This window comes from Corapipo altera, unplaced genomic scaffold (assembly GCF_003945725.1).
Source record: "Corapipo altera isolate COAL_440 unplaced genomic scaffold, ASM394572v1 55, whole genome shotgun sequence".
Lineage (NCBI taxonomy): Eukaryota > Metazoa > Chordata > Aves > Passeriformes > Pipridae > Corapipo > Corapipo altera.
Window position 1 is genome coordinate 17718062 of NW_020884882.1, and position 17480 is coordinate 17735541.

Here is a 17480-nt window from a genome sequence, read left to right on the forward strand (position 1 = left end):
CAGTAACTGCCTCAGCATGCGTGAGACAATGATCAGGAGGGTCGGGAGATGTTGTTTCCCTGAAGATGTTTTCTGCTGAGGAGTGAAACGTGACCTGCGCCTCATATGATCCCTTGCCCAGGTAAGCAGGATGTTGATTTTTTAAAACATCCCACTTATCTCTCAGGGTGTGCCTGAGAGGAGGATGAGCCATGCTTTCCGGTCACAGCTCCCTCCCCCTCAGTCCGCTCTTGTGTTAGCACCGTCCTCTCCACTGACACGTTCAGCAGGGCCGAGGAGGAATGGGAGTTGGCTCGGCCCAGAGCTCATGTTCACGTTCAGGGGCTGAGGAAGCATGTGAGTGATGTGCAGGTGTGGCAGCAGTGCCCGAACCGGGTGGAATCGAGGATCTGACTGACAGGATGGAGCAACGTGGTATCACACTCATCTGCTTCTCTGCTGGCCAGATGGGCTCTCGGGGCTCCCACTCCCTACAGATAACAGCTAGGGTTAGGCATAAAGGTGTTGTCAAACAACGAACTGGAGCCAGGGGTGTCCTCAAAGTTGTCACGGCAGAGTGCTGTTGAGTGCAGTGGAATTTTGAATGCCTTCAGACCTCTTGATTGTAAGGCAAGGCAAGTATCAGCTGTGAACAGGCAGGGCTACAGGCTCAGCTGCACTCGGGAGGAGGCCTGAAAACTTCCCAGCCTGCTCTGGCTTTTCTCCTCAGGCACTGTTCCTTATTTTGCCCCCTTGGGCCAGAGCTGACACAAAGCTGGTACAGAGCACACATATGTGGTGACTCTTATTCCTAAATTCAGACAGGATCTGGCTAGGGTGTGAGTCACTCAGCAGAGCTGGTTAGCCCAGGGATGTTCGATTCCCTGCTAACTCAGGCAGCAGAGAACCTTCTTCCCATTTCTGCTGAATTCCAGTCAGTGAGGGAGGCTCCACTAAGGCCAAGGAGCCATGAACCACCACTTTTAAAGAAGAAAAGTGGATTTGGTGTTTTAGGAACAACTTGAAGACAGGTATTTTGTGGTAGGGAGCTGTCTGTTTGCCCAAATTTCTACTATCAGCACATCAAGGTGTGATTTGGCTAGGGAGAATGACTGCTCCAGTGAGAAACATCAGCCAATTCCTCACCTCCACAGCTGCAACCCAGCATAGCCTTACCCTTGCCACATCTCTGTTTGTCCCACAGGACCTGGGTGGAGAGATCAAACCACTTCCCACAGACTAACCAAAAAAACTGAGTAGCAACTCCTAATCCTCTAAATTATGGGCTTAAATGTGTTGACATGGGAGTAGGCGGCCACTGCTTTCACCCTTGGTCATCATGCCCTCTTGTTGGTTCTGAGCCACAGCCAGCACCTCTCAAGTGACTGCCCCAAAAGAATTTACCCCAGAACCATTTACCTTCACAACCAGCACAACATGCTATCCTGAGCCAGACAGCTCTAGCAAAAACAGCCCCATGCACTTGCTTCATCCATAAACTGTTGGAATGTGCATTCTGGTTCTGGGGAGATTATAGGGAAAAAATCCCTGCAAACAACTGCTTTTGCTTTTTGATCCCTTGCTGGTTTTGCAGTGTGCTTGCACCTCTGTAAAAACAGGACTCAGTCCCTTTCTCCTTAAAAAGGTGTTTCCATTCCCTTCTCAGTTCTGTGTTCCTGAGGCCATATGACCAAAAAACAAGTGGAACAAGTATCTTCTCCACATCAGTGATGAATCTGCTCACTTCCAGCTTGTACAAATACTGAAGAATTCAGAATTTCTCCTATGAAACATGGTAGACAAAACACCTCTGTTTAGAGCAGTGGCTCAGCAGCATTCTGCATACACTCTCTTGCCTCTCCTCAGGGAGAGTGAGCCTGGTTTCTGCTGGTCAGTGCTGTCCTGCCAGCTGCAGCCTTCCTTGCCCCAGCCAAGCCAGGGCCCAGAACTGCTCCATCACAAGCTCCCCAGGAGACACAGGAGTGAGGCTACAATTGCACATGGCTCTGCATATGCAGCACACACAGAGCTGACCCTGCAATCCCTTAAGGACAAAGTCCACAGAAGCAAGGGTCCTTCTCATCTGGGGCAGGGCAGGTCACAGACCAGACGTGGGAAAATACAGGACCAACAGCTGGTCCTTCCAGACCTCATGGGTAACTCATCTCACTTGATTACACCCACCTGCAGGCTGAGTGTGGCAGGGAGGGAGGCAGACACACCGTGATGCACCAGCCCAGGGGGGACCCTGCCAGAGGCTGTCCCAGAGATCAGACACTGCTGCCACTTTATTCTCGCCATGCCCAGGTGGTGCATGGCTGACTGCAGGATGAAGAACTTGCTCACATTTTGAGCTCTTAGGGCTCAGCACAGTTTTAACACATTCCTCATTTTTTTCCTAACAACCCCCGCCCTGTCCCTTTGGAAACATCCAAAGTAGGCTGGTGTTAATAGCTGAGGTCTTTATTTAAAGTTTTTATATACAGTAAAAGTGTCACAGATAAATCTGTGACAATCAGACAAGACAAATGTAAATCTCTCTCAACAATTAGCAGCTTAAGATCTATAAACTACAGTGTTACGTTCACAAGTGTCATTTCTGTACTTTTCAACCCGTGCAAGTGAGTTTTTCTGTTTATTTTTTTTACACTTTTAAAACACACTTACAGCTAATTCAATTGCCTACAACTATACCACCTGGCATACACAACACAGACACACAGGGTTTGTAACTCCTTAGCCACATTCAGAATTCACTTAAAAACTGGCAAAACTACTCAATCTTGAACCCTTTGTAGCTTGGCTTCTTTTGTTATAATGCTTTTTTTTAAATAAAAAATGCATATTTTCAGAGCTGTCAGACCGTGCTTTCCCATCTCAGTGTAACACGCACACAAGTCAACAGTTCATCTGATCAGACCTAAGCACATATGGGACTGGAATAAATCAACGGAGTAACTGCTGGGAGCATGCTGGGTATCATTAAACTAAACTAATAAGAGAAAAAAAGAACTTTATGAAATTTTAAATGGTAAATTTTTTTGCATCAAGATTTTCTTTCTTTGCATTGAAGGACAGAGGGGAAACAGATGAACTTCATTTGAACTCTCAAATGTCAATGAGGAGCTGCTGCTTTTGAAACTTACACAGTCCATTATATTTTTTCCCTTTTTATGTGCCAAGGTTATATGTGCTACAAACACATCTAAGCAATTTCTGTGTCTTTTCAACTCCGAATATGAAATATTTTGGGAAACATTCTGCAGCTCTGAGATGGTCACTAAAACGTTTGTATCTACAAAGGAGACTGTTAAAGGTACTCACACACACACTCACATCCATGGCAGAAACTGTCCTCTACCTGTCATCCAGAAACACTCCATCAGGAAAGCAAACACAACCACGTACAAGGAAAGGGAGCTTTAAAGCTAGAATCACATTTCCAACAATATCATCGTTAAGCTATCAGAAATCATCACAGACCTTCAAACTGAAGAGGGAGAAAAACCCCAAAACGTTCTGCTAATGCAAAAGGCAAAACACATGGCAGTTGTGTTAAGATATGAAAAGTGGATGCAGCATCATACATGGCATTACTGCAGACAATTTTCTGGAATGGAAGAAACTGTCGAGAGAGAAAGAGACAGAGAGACACTTTGTCCAGACTCATGTACACGGCCTCCACCAAACAGTTCTGAGGTCTAAGTTTCTATTAAGCCTGCACCTTTCTAGCAAATTAGCAAATGGTATTTATTGAATGTGACAGAGTTCAGACGCTAAATGAAATTAGGATATAAAGAAGAGGGACAAACACTTCCTTAAATACTACAGATGAGTGGCACTGAGTGTCCAGATCTATTGGCTTTCAACTCCTTCCTACTCTGACCACATAAAAACCTACCATGCACAATTCCAGTGTGATCAAAACCGAGAAAAACAGAGATAAAAAGGCCAGGTTTCAGAAATAAAGGCAACAGAGCATTTCAGTTATGTCCCAAATCAGTTCTTACTGTTATTCTCAGATTTGCTTCTGACAAAACTGTGTAATGGGAAGCTAATAGTTACCCAAGGAACACGAGTCACCAGAGAAGGGTGGCAACAGAGCAGAGCCTCACTGGAACAAGGAGCAGGGCCAAGGGGAGGAATGGCCACGCACCTTTGCTCTGGCTGTGGCACTGCAGAAAGCACAAGCAGCATTGGCCTGAGTCAGCTGCAATTGGCAATTTGTATTTTAAGTAGGACAGGAGCAGATTAGTGCACATGGTGACAGAGAGGTGTGCTGCGATCCCTGGGGAGGGGGCACCTGAGTTTCCTGTGACTATGGAAAAAAAGAACCTTTGGAGGAAGAAAGATGGTTGAACGGTGGACGGTTTGCCTCCACTGGCAATCAGAAAACCCTCAAGACTGTTAAACTTGTTTGAGGGAATTTCTCAGAATCTGCATCACAGCACGACATCTGTGTATATGTGTGTATGTATGTACGTGATGTACATGTCTCATAAATGTATATGTATGATTTCAACTGGTTTAGGTCATGTGGGCAACATCTGGTTCCTAGAGGGAACTTGATCCTGCAAGGAAGGAAAACAGTAAGACCTAACTAAACACCATAAATGGTTTTGAAAGAGAATTCTGGAGTCTTTTTGGATTTCATGAAGACAAAAGATGAATCTTGGCATTGTTATGGTGAAAGGGACAGCAGTTAAAAACCAGCACAGAGTGAACACAGATTCCTTGGACATGAGGGCTGGCTGCCTGCCTGTACCAACAGGTCACCAGCAATGACACTGCGAAGGCTTGGGGTTACATTTGAAGCTGACATTTCCTTTAGAGCTTTGCAAAGGTGTCTGCACCAAGTGCTGGCTCCTGTGGCTGAAGAAGAGGATGCTCTCTATGGCACACCACAGACACAGACACACAAATGATCTTACCAGAGCCTGACAGGAGGAAAACTTTGGTTTCACTTTTCAGGGATTTCTTTAAAAATTAGAGATATTTCTGAGACAACCATTCTTTTAAGTGGACTGTTGAGTTAATATTTCTTTCCTTAAATAAACCTGTCTTTTCCCTAGGAAGGGACGAACAGAAATTCCTTCTTCTCATCCTGAGGCAGGAATGAAAGATGACATGCAAACAAGAAATATAAACATCTGGAAAAAGAAAAAAAGCCTTGCATGACAAAAAGGTGTGGAGAAGACAGATGGTTTTTGATGATGCTGCATCTGTATGCTCAGGAGGACAGACAAATGGCATGTGAACAGCACTGTGTTCGACAGGCTGGCACTAGAAACTACTCTCTGCCCTCCTCAAAACTGCTTCAGGACAAGACAGCTCACAATTATTCACGCATTTCTTCATTTACAAACATCACTTCTTTATTTGAAAGAAAAAAAAGTAATGACCCTCCCAACCCCTTCCAAAAAAAACCCCCAATAATAATAATTATAATAATAATAATAATAATAATAAAAAATCCTATTAGAAACAATAAGGAAGCACTGAGAGTTTGAGTATTACACTCTTCAAGTATGCTGTTTGGATTTTTTTTAAATCTGTGAATATACATATATTAAAAAAAACCTTAAAAGTGCGACCAAGGGCTTCTGCTTAAAGATAAGTATTTCAAGGACTATTTTAAAATACTGTAGCACGACTGTGCAGTTACTGTGTATGGCATGAGGCTTCCACTCCATACACTCAGCCAAGTTAGTCAGCCTTACAGAAAGTTACTGAAGTCAGGTTAGCACAAACGGTGAACCCAGATGCTGAGCTGAGAGAGAGATCCACACGCTGTTTTTCTCTTGTTAAGGAAAGAAACCACTCTGAACGCATACATTTGGACATGGAATGTGATCAGACTTCACAGTAAAAGTTTAGTGTTACAGGTTTGCTGTGGTACCATCATTCAAGGCTGTGCACTAGATTGAGCTTTGATCATCTTAAGCTAACCACGTTCTCTTCTTCCTGACAGGTTTAGTACAGTAGTTCAAGCCACAATTTAAATTGCCCGTTGGTATGCTCCAAATTTCTGTATTTTATTAATTTCTTTTGTACGCTTTAAAGAATCTCAAGATTTGCATCCAAAGAGAACCATGCTACATAAAAATTATCCAGGATTCTCACCAAAAGAGTTCTTGAATAAAATCTAAAAAATACTATTGCAATGCATCTCGCAGAGAAAAAATGTTATTCTAAATGTAAACAAATTCACTCGGACACTTTAAAACTTCAGCGGAGTAGTTGCTGACTAATCTTTGCCACACTTGCTCACCAAGAGCGCCGGGAGGGAGCAACACAGCCCATTCCTGCCGCCATCATCTGGGGGGAGACAAGAACCGTTCCAAATAGCCGGTGATGGCATCCCAGTGCTTCCACAAAAAGGCAATGAAAACCACTATAAATAAAGTGCTGAACGTCCTATTGCGAGTCTTCATGAGGGGCACAACACAGTTGGCCACAGTGGAGACGAAGACGAGGAGGACAGCCATGACAGCCAGCAGGATGTTGATGAACTTCCCCAGCAGGTTCCTGGCTGTGGCATTCTCCAGCCCCTCCAACTGCACCACTTGCTGCTGCTGCTGCTGTAGCTCCATCTTGGAGATGCGTGTCTGGCACGCTTCCAGTGCCTCCTGTGGGCAAGAGCACACACTGGGTCACACACAATCCACGGCTGTCACCTCACAGACTGGGCCAGGCCAGGGTCAGCATTCCCACACACACACTCCTGAACTGAGCAGAGGCAGCAGTGCCATTTCCCGTGCCTAAGGGTGAGAAGCCGCTCACTAACTGAGCACTGCAGTCTGTAACACACCACGGCACCTCATCCGCACCCAAGACGCTCAACAGGGAGGTGCCAGGTTGGGCAGAAGTTGGGCTTTGTTAAAACACACCCTTCAATGCCACCTGGCACTGTCAGCTGCCAGCCCCTGCACATGGTGCTATGGCTACCCAGACCCACCATCCCGCCTGTCTCACTGTCAGACCAGAGGGAGTGGGTGTGACAGCCCTCAGCAATCCCACAGCCTCTGTCCAGAATGGGGGCTACCCTGCAAGCTGGTCACTTCAGCTTTGGTTCCAAGAGGTCACTGAGAGGACAAAGGTGCTGTACCTAGCCAGAAATCTTTGTCCTCTTCCTCTTCTAGGATGTGTATTCCCAGAACCTCCTAATTCAGTGGCTTGTGCTTTTCTGGCCCCTCTGCAGAAAACTACTCAACCTGGCAGAAAACTAAGTCAACAAAAACAACTACCCAAAGGGTCAGCTGTGTTCTGCTTGCTTAGCGAGTCTGAGGAGCACCAGGGCTGGGACTGCACAGCTGCCATCGCAGGAGGAAGATCTCCTCCAGACTGCAGCAAGCTGTGGCACTGGCACAGCTCCAGGTGACACTGGGAGGGCTGGGGAAAGATGTCTAGGAGAAGCGTAGGAAGCATGAGATTTATGGAACTGCCTCCAGGAAGAAGCAAAGCAAAAGGAGGTTGAGGGAGAAGACTACTCTGCACAAAACCAGCTCTCCAAAGCCCTGCTGACTTGGGGGGATTTTGTCAGATCTTTTCACTGGGTGAAACCTCAACCGGACCAACGCAACCTGCACTAAAACACTGATGACATGCAACGCAGGGGGCTAGGGAGAAGGAAAGAGGTTTTATGGCAATTAACACAACCAGATACTTCTCTTGAAGATACAAAGTTACAATTTTTCCACTAATCCTCAGAGTCAGGTTTCTCAGGCCGACTTGCAAGTACCATCTACAAGTCTGCAGCAAAGCAGCCGTCTCTCCCAGACTGACCACTGAAAAAGGAACCAAGATTGTTCCTCTGCAACATCAGCCCATGCTCTTATATAGTTTTTCATGCAACAAAACACCTACCTTTTCCCCAGCAAGGCTGAGGAATAGGCTGTCCCAATTTGCAAGTTTCCACTAAAAGCACCGAATCATAAAATGAAGATTAAAAAAGCTATTGAGAAATCCCCATTTAACAATTTAAGTTTTCACCCTTACTTCTTTCTGCTGTTTGAATTTAGAGAAGAGAACAAAAGTTGACCCTTATAACACACCCCAAGGGACAGCCTCCTGCTTACTCGGCTGGAGGCCACGGCACCACTGTCCACAAACACTCATTAATTTTAACTTTAACTTAACGGTCACTGTCAACTGCTACATTTCTCACTGCATCAAGTTTGTGGGGGTCAATGAAACATGAGGGCTTTTCTTTGGTTATGGCCCCTGAAAGCACAGGGCAGAACTGCTCAGCTGCCTGAACAGCAACAACTGGGAAGGAAGGGCGTTTGACTCAACGGGACTTGCAGCTGGATCCAAAGGCTTGCCAAGAGCACAGCCTGCTCGGTCTCCAGAGGAAATCACCTGGCTGAACCACCTCCAGGGATGAAAAGAGGGAGAACTTTGACCTACAATTCTCTGCTCACACTATAAATATCTTGCATCAGCGATCAGAACTGAGATGTCTGCTAAAACTAGCAAAGCAATTACTTAAAATGGACAAGACACTTGTTCCTGAATAGGCCTTTCTCCACAAGGGTCAGAAGCAGCTTTGCTTTGTAGAAAGGCCTCCAACTTCATGATCTCTGTCTCATAGCTTTTTTTACATACTGAAACTTCTCTTTAAAAAAACACCTCCTTATTTGGGCAAAGCCAACAGAAAGAATTGTTTCCTGACTCAATGCAGTGCACACATAAAGCCATTTTTTCTTAGATGTATGTGACCATTGCTGTAAAACTAGTGACACAGAACCACACCCCAGGGCCCATATACTGGGAATGCTACTGTAAAAAACGTGTTCAGGTCACGCCTCGTGAGTGTCTAACACCCTACAAAGGCCTGCACAAAGTGTGGGCACTGGTTCCTGCTTTGCTACAACTGATTCACGGACTCTGCTCTGGCTGAGCAGCGGCTCCCTCTGCGCAGGGGCACAGCCCTGCTTTACAGAGGAGGTTACCTGGACAGATACCCAAGGGTCACAGATGAAATAAGGTCCTTTCAGAATGTGGCAATACGCAGTTTAGCAATAAAGCTACGAGGATTAAAATCAAATATTGAAGTGCAGGAGTATTTCAAAAGTGAGTTCCTAAAAGAGCAGGCAGAGGGCAGGACTTGGATCCTCGCTTCTGTCACCCACCTGGATGTCCCGGGCTCGCTCGTAAGACTGATAGGCAATCTTTTCCTCCATGCTGGCCAGCTCCTGTTTCAAATTGAGGATCTCATTCTGGTGGAGCTCAGTCAGGTCATTTAACTGCTCTTCAAGTCTTTCACATCTAGAAATGACAACACATGGTACAGTGGCTTTAGTGAGAAGAGGAGAGCAAAATGACACCAGTGATAACCGAGGAACAAACATCACTGCCTGTGCACTGAAACCAGAGGGGCTGCCTCAGTCAGCACCCAGCACGCACTGCCACCATGGCCCTTCGCTGGGAATTAGTCCTTTCTACCAGGTAAACTCTGTGATCCTGCTCCTACCCTGGAATAAAACACACAATTACATGACAACTGTCAAGTGATGCAAGAAATCAAGGACAGAATTAGAATAAAATAATGTATTCCTCAAACTTTTGTGTAAACCAAACAGTTCCCTTCTAATACCATAAGCTCTTAAGCATTTTCATCTACACTCAGAATAGTAATGGGCATAAAAATGACACAGAAATGACATGTGACCGATGCCTCAGAAAACACGATGTTACTGTCTGATCTCTGCATGAGGTCACGTGGATCTTTGACTTGTATTTTTCTTTATCTCCCATGAATGATGCAACTTAACAAGCAAATACCATCATATTATTTATAAGAAGGACACATGAATCACTAACCTGCAGGCTTATTTTTCAGTTTGCTCCTGGTGAATGGGCCAGGAGCAGTCCTGAGGAAGAGGACTGCCCAAAAAAACCTGAGTTACAGCAATTCTGAGAGATACAGTTTTGGTTCTCATTGAGGAAGCTTTATATCAACTTATGTGATAGCTCTGATGGTAACAAAGGTGTGGGCATGGCTGTGGTGGCCATTTTCCACTCTGGGCTTTTTCTACTCTGATTTACACTGTCTACTCATTCTAACAGAATGGAAAAGCTTACCACACAGCTCTTACCATCCAAACCTCAATCCTAATAACCAAGAAACTTCTAAGGAATTAACCACAAGGATAATTCCTTGTTTAAATTTTTCCTTCTGACTCTGCCTGAATTTAATTCATACACACACATATAAGATGAATAAACAATATTTATCTAGAATGAAGAATTTAATTGCAAGTTCTGGAACAAAGACAAAAATCTTGCTTCTGTTTTTTAGGATTTTTTTCCCCACGATTTTTTTTGGTGCTTCACAAGGTAGTTGTTCAGAATCTGTAGTCAAAAGCTAGCCTTTAAAAACAGTCTTGGGGTTTTGTTTTTAATAGACAAGTCTGAAGAGAATTTTCATTTCTGTTCCCAATGCAATATTGCTTTAAACTAAGGAGCAGTCAGACACAGCATGATGATTTACAGCAGCAAAACACGTGGTCAACCAGTAGTGAGACCAAGACAACCCCCAAGCTAATATGGCTCAGCCCAGAAAGGTGCCACAAGAACTGTGCAACCATGCTGAGACACACCAGGAACTGGTTTCCCCAGAGTCAGAAGGGCATGGCCATGTGAAGACTGATTAATGAAGAAGGAGCCCAGATAATTAATATTGCCATTTGTTCCCACACAACTTAACAAAAACAACAACTTGCCAACAACCAAGAAATTATAACTAAACCCACTCTAAGCCTCAAAGGAAGCATCAATTATTTGAAATGTATTCAGTCTGTTAATATATTACAAAATTCTCCAGTGGGTTTATTACACAAAAAGAGACTTAAGCATTTCTGAAAATAGCATGACTGTGTTTTTTAACCTCCTCTCACACAAACACCCTTCATAAAATGGCTGTTGCCAGGCAGATTAATTCCTGTTCTCTAACAAGAAACAATTGTATTTTAATAACTTCAAAACTACCTCAATCTACAGGAAACATAAGGAAACCCTGCAAATCCGTATAGTTAAGAGTTTAAACAGAACAGGATTAGCAGAAGGGTTGGCTCCAATTCTCCTGCCCTGAATGCCGGACAACCAGCTCATTCCTGACCCACGCCCTGCTCAGTCCCAGAACTGCTGCAATTGGCACCCAAGAATCACCTGTGCTTCCAGAACCCACTGTGTCAGCAACTGCTTGAACTGGGTTATTTTAAAAACCCACACCCCTGCCCCCACTAACCTACCCTGACTTATTTTTGAAATGACACAGCCTCCATTCAGCTGCTTTTCAATCCTTGCCCCATTACGTACAATTCAGAAAATTAATTTTTTCCCTGCTGCTTTCTATTGGTGTTCAAATTTGAAAAGCAAGGAGAGGTTCATGTGACTTACAGGGCCCAAGGCCATGGTTTCCCTGTTGAAAGCTGGTTCGCATTTAACTGGGAGTATTACAGAAATAAAAGGGACAGGCCACCAGTCAAGGGGTTTAAGATGATAGACATCCCTCTAACACAAGTGCCAGTGGCTTTTGAACAGACTAAATTTGTTTGTAAATATACTACTTTTTTTCAGGTATGGAAAACTCCTCTTTGGAGTGAAATTTCTCCTTAAAATTACCAGACTCTAGATGAACAAGCACCAGCACAGAAATATTTCTGTGCAACGGACCAATGTCACCTGTCACAATTATCACAGAGATCATCAGAGCTGTTCTTATGGACACAGTACACTCCTGGGGCTCAAGTATGGGATATGGGAACACCTAATTTCAAACAGCCACATTGGATTTCCACACATTTTCTGAGGCTCACTGCGTGGGAACTGGGGAACTGGTCTGAAAAGGCTCAGAAACACAGTTATGACCATCTCATTTTTTAAAATGCTTTAAAGGCATTTTAAAGTAATAGCTCCAAAATACAAAGCTAATACACACATGGAAGTACATGGAAGGGAGGGATGTGACGAAAAGGACACTTTATCTGCACACAGTCCTTGTTGAGCAAAGAAACTCTGACCAAACTGATGCTAAAGACCTTTGAAGTACACTGTAAACAGAGTTTAACACCTGTCTTCAGATGTCTCTCAAGATGGACCTTTTTTTTTATAGCTATGTCATATAAACTTCCATGTGATCTTTATTTGTCATGAAATACATCTTTATGCTACTGAACACACTGCTTCCAATAGTGGAGTAAACAGCTAAAAGCAGTATCTATTTGTAATATACTCCAAAGCTGCTCTCAGTGCCCACATCCCAGTACTTCCAGGTCTGAGCCTCCCTGGGAAGAGCACAGCTTTGCAGGGACATTTCAGTGCTGTCCTGGCTGGGCGAGCACCCACCTGGCCCAACGTGCTGCCTCCACTGCCCAGCAGTACTCCAGAAGAGCCCCCAGACCTCTGAGGTTCAGCTCCTTTGATCTATTTTAAAACACATCATGAGGACAGACTGAAGTCCAACAATTAGACTACATCAAAACCCAGACAAATGGAAGCACCAGCAACTACCATTTTGGCTGACGGATTTCTCCTGACAGGAGGGTGGGAGACCTAAATGCCCTTTCCAAGGATGTCAAGCTTGGGAAGAAACCCAAACCCTCGAACTGGCCACACTCCAAATATGTGAGCTCATGATTTCACCATGTACAAACAAGTTCCTAAAGGGACACACAAGATGAAAATACTCAGCAGGAACTTTATTTCAGTCTCAATAGCACAGAAAGTCCCTGTTCATATCAGTAAACAACTGCCACCTTCCAACAATGAGATAAGCAACAGGCCAGTTCAGTGCCTGCTCTGAACTGCCGAGGTGCCGTCAGACTCTTCCTTCCTCAGTGACTCAGCCCCAGCGGAGCAGAGCTCTGCTCCAGGGCTGGCACATGCAGGGCAGCACAGCCCACCCTGCACTCACCTCGATGCCACCAGGCCAGGTCAGGCCAGCCCTGGCAGCCAGCAACACCGGGGCAGGAGAACTGGAGCAACTGCTCCAGTGAGTCGCTGCCTCAGAGACAGTCAGCAAACCAGCAGCTACATGGAGTGATAGGCAAGATCTGGAAGCAGGGAAAGGGAGGGAGGAGATGGAGGAGGTAATGGAAAACCCACGAGGCAAGCCATGACTGATAAACAGAAACTGCACAGACACACAGGGAAAAAAAGATCAGAACCTGCAAAACAGCAGAACATCTAAGAAAGAGGAAATGGACAAAGACCAGAGAAAATGCCACGGCACATGCTTTGTTCCAGCTTCCAGGTACAATGCAAACACTGAGTGTCACCTGACAAGCAAAGGGCTTCTCCAAATACCTCTTTTTTTTTTTTTTTAAGCTCTAGCTCTGTGTTTGTTTTTGAAAGCTTCACAGAAATAGAGCAGACTTAGGAGGTATTTATAGCTTTTAAGACCAGTTATGATTAATTTGAATCCCCAGCCTCTCAGCACCAAACCACAATCTCCTTTCCCATCTTTTCATTTTTTTTCTGAAGAGAGAGGTTCCAATTGGAGGAACAAGCACCACACCTCCCTGCCAAAGCAGCAGCAACCTCTGCCCCTGGACACATCACATCACCTTCCAGTTCTAGGGTGATGTTGGCTTTTATCATCATGATGGTTCAAAATACACAAGCTATCAAACAAGAATGTAGATTTGTACAGTCAGGTAGTCATGTCACTGTGATTAGCTCATTAGATCTCACTAATTGTGCAGTTACCTTCAGAGACAAGGGCACTGACAGTAGTTTAACTGGTCCTCCTTAAAGGTCACACCTTTAATCTATCTGTATCAACATTCCAAATGGCAGGTCTAAACTACTATCTTTTTAAACTTTTATAAGCCAAGTGCAGATTCTCCCAGAAGCTTTTCACTCCAGGCTGCCTTGGTTAGCAGCTGGGCTCTGGGCTCACCTCGGGGCAGTGCTCTGTAAAGCTTAATGGCACATGACAGGTATGACTTCACAGTGGGACCTACATGAACCTTGCTCAGAGGTGTTGGACAGCAGTGAGCCAGTTTAGCTGACAAAAGGCATCAGTCCCCAAGGTCTGCCATTGTACTTTCAGGCCACTCCTTCAGCTGTGCTGTGCTTGCATATAACATTCCACCATGAATGGCTGCTGCTGTATGTGTGAAACAACAACCTACACAGCAACAGACAACAGCACCTCTCTGCTGGAGAGCAGAAGATCCAGCTCCACGTCACTTCGGGATGTGACTTGATGACAATGAGTCACTAGGAACCAAAGTTGCTGTGCTGGGTGCTGGTTTCAGTCAAACCACTGATTGTTGCAAAGCAGGATTAGAAAGTGGTGTTGGTCTGGCTTTGTTTGCCCAAGCTCTGCAAAGCACACAGAAAGCTTGCTGTCTCTACCAGATCCTAGCAGGTTAAGCCTTTTCCAATGTTTTTCCAATGATTTGGCACCAGCATGTCTAAAGAGCTGCAGGGCAACTCCATGTTACACTGCACAAACCAACTCAGCAAGTGGCACGGGGCACCTGAGCAAGCCTGTCCCCACGCACCCGCAGCAGCTCTGCTGTGCCTTGCAGGTTGTGCTCCACAGCCAGGCGAAGCCATGAAGACCACAAGGAACTTCCTGACAGCAGCCTGCTGTCCTCCACCAGAATGAGGGCTTTGGCCTTGCATTTCTTATTTAAAATTTAAGAATCCTGTTGACTTAGACTGCAGTGTCTTGAATGCCTGAAGAAGAGCAGCTGGTAACTCTTCTCTTTGGAGCCTGGGGACAAGCTCTTGCTCCCAGTGTGTGAAGGAGAGGACGCCAAATTTCTACTGGACAGCACAATGCAGCCTGCCGAGAGCCTCTTCCAGCCAGTGAGGAAGGGGAAGCATTCCCTCAGCACCTCTCCATGGGCAGCTTTCCTCGGTGGGGATGTGGGGGCAGCCTCAGGGTGGTGGGAGGCACTGGCTGACATGCCATGCTGCCAGGCTGCCTCCCTGAAAGCCACTGTCCCCTCTCCCCTTTGACTTCATCAGGGACCAGCAGTAGTGCAGCAACTGCCCCACCTTTCCATCACTTTCAGTGAGGGGAAGGCCAATGGAAGCACAGGATACCCAATTCCAGAGCCCCATAACCTCCACAACAAGCACACTGTCAGTATCTGACATTTAATTCAACTTAATTTCCTTGAACTCTGCCACTGTGGGCTGAGTGGAGAAGACAAAGGATATCCTAGTTCTGGCACACAGGCAAGATCACGTCTTGTCAGAGAACATTAAGAAAGCTGGAATGTTTCTTTCTCTGGTAGACATGGATCTGAGTGTCGGAGGAGGCAGGGTCAGTCACTGTCCATGCATAGTTCCCTGTCTCCCAAACCTTTGCAGGGTTTATGCAGGGCAAAGCACCGTCTGATAACAGTAACTGCATCAATGTACTCCTGATTTTGGGACACCTTATTAAAACTCTTTGGCTTGACTTTTTATCTTGAAAACACTGTGAAATAACCTTTTTCCTTGCTATTTCTTTCATGTAAAGAAAGGGAGATGAGCAGCAAGACAGCAATATCTACAAAGGACAAAACCGGGAGGGAAAAAACCTGAGACCACCACAGAGCTTCTCACCTGAATGAGGCTGTTGGGAACAGCCTGCTGAGCAGTACCATGCCAGCCCTGGTGCTCTGAGATCGCAGCACTGAATTGTGAAACAAAGTACCACAGCACGTACCTGTACCGCTCCTCCTGCAGGGTCTGCATTATCAACGTGTAATCCCTCTGGTAGCGAACCTTAAGGTCCTCAAATGACTCTTCCAGTCTTGCCTGTGTCTCTCGAATTTCTTGAATCTCATGCAATATTGCATCAAACCCTGAGCTCTGCATATCCAGAGTGTTTGTTCTGGAGCTGGAAGCTCCCACAGGGCCCCCCGTTGTGCTGTTGGCTCCCACCGAGCCCGACGTGGCACTGGAGCAATCCTCTTCACTGCCATATTTTGGGCTTGACTGAAAGTTCTGAATAATGCCTAGAGCCTTGCCTCCTGTCCCATCCTCCTGGCCTTCTTCTAAGGAGTCTTTCAGATTAGCAATATTGTCTGCACTCCCAAACTTGTTTCTTATGAGGGAGGCAATCTCCCGGGGTTTGGAAACCACAGCTCCTGCTGCCGAGTGTGTGGCCTGGGAGAAACTGGAAAGCCCACCTTTTACGCTGTCTACCACTCCTTCACTGAAGCCAGTGACTTTTGCTCCAACATCTTTCAAACCCTGATGCATATCCCTGAAGACATCCTTTGGCTGCCGAGGGATCCCATTCTGTTCAATCTCTCGCAGCTTTCGGTGGTAATGTTCCAGTTTCTTCTGCAGCTGCAAGATGGTCTGGGCTGACTTTTGATTTTTCTTCTCAAACACTTGCTTAATGCGGGCGCTCTGCTGCTTGTCTGCATTGTTGGCCAATTTCAGGTACTCTGCCACATTGTCATCACGGGCTGTTTGCTCAATTTTGATCTGCTCAGTCAGCTTCAGTATCTTCTGCTGCAGGTGTGTGATGGCCACTTTTGTCCTCTGCGGATCTGGGGTCCCATCAACAGAGTCCGTGTTGATGCTGCCATCAGTGCTGGAGGCCACAGCACTGGAGGTCTGCGCCAAGCTGCTGACTTCCAATCGCTCGATCTAGGCAAGGGGAGAGAGAAACATGAATGCTAATCATCAGCTTCACCAACAGAAAACCTTTCATTCTTTATGCAAACCAACTTGGCAAATGGACGTAATTCTGCAAAAATGCACCTTTTTTTCCGCAGCCCAGGGGACAGTATCAATCAAGTGAGCATTATGTGTTTTACGGACATTTAGTAAAAGCTGAGAAATAAGCAAAACCCCTCATACTTGAGCCCATTTAATGGCCTCAAACAATCCAAAACTCAAGCATAAATGCTCATCAGGGCACCCGAGCTTGGCAGGCTGAGCACTCTGAGGTATTGGTACAAGGGCAGGGGCTCTACCCGGTGGAGAGCGAAGGGACCGAGAAGGAAACTGAGAGCAGAAGCCACACGGTTCAAGTGTACAGCACACCAGAGTCATTCCCAGTGCTTCACTTGTTTGTACAGCAGCAACCGTGAAGCTTACCCCGAAAAAACCACTCTGCTACGGTCAGTGCTTCTAACAGAGACACGGGGCCCGCGAGGGACCCGAACGCACGCCCCGCCGCGACAGACCTTGCGAGCGGGTGTCCCCGAGCAGGAGAAAAACAGCGAATTTCAAAGGAGAACTCCCACTTTTGGCCAAAAAACAAGGCAAACGCTGTTTCAGCGCAACCGAACCCGACAAGTGCCCGCCGCGAACGGCCCGGGCAGCCCCGGGAGCTCGCGGTGCCCCCCGGCCAGCCCGGTCCCGCCGTACCCCCTCTGGCCAGCCCGGTCCCCCCGTACCCCCCGGCCAGCCCGGTCCCCCCGTACCCCCTCTGGCCAGCCCGGTCCCCCCGTACCCCTTCGCCAGCCCGGTCCCCCCGTACCCCCCGGCCAGCCCGGTCCCGCCGTACCCCTCTGGCCAGCCCGGTCCCGCCG

General features: G+C 46.3%; 1 protein-coding gene across 3 annotated transcripts in view; it reads right to left on the reverse strand.

The window, feature by feature from the left end:
• Positions 1–2426: 2426 nt before the first annotated feature.
• The window catches only part of TMCC1 (transmembrane and coiled-coil domain family 1), a 61713-nt gene continuing 46659 nt past the window's right edge, over positions 2427–17480 (reverse strand). For all 3 annotated transcript variants that reach the window (XM_027640172.1, XM_027640171.1, XM_027640173.1), the window contains 3 exons: positions 15656–16590; positions 9114–9249; positions 2427–6608 (listed from right to left, as the gene is read on the reverse strand). In XM_027640172.1, coding sequence (XP_027495973.1) covers positions 6294–6608; positions 9114–9249; positions 15656–16590 — 1386 coding nt within the window. In that variant the 3' untranslated portion in view covers positions 2427–6293. The remainder of the gene's footprint in view (positions 6609–9113; positions 9250–15655; positions 16591–17480) is intronic.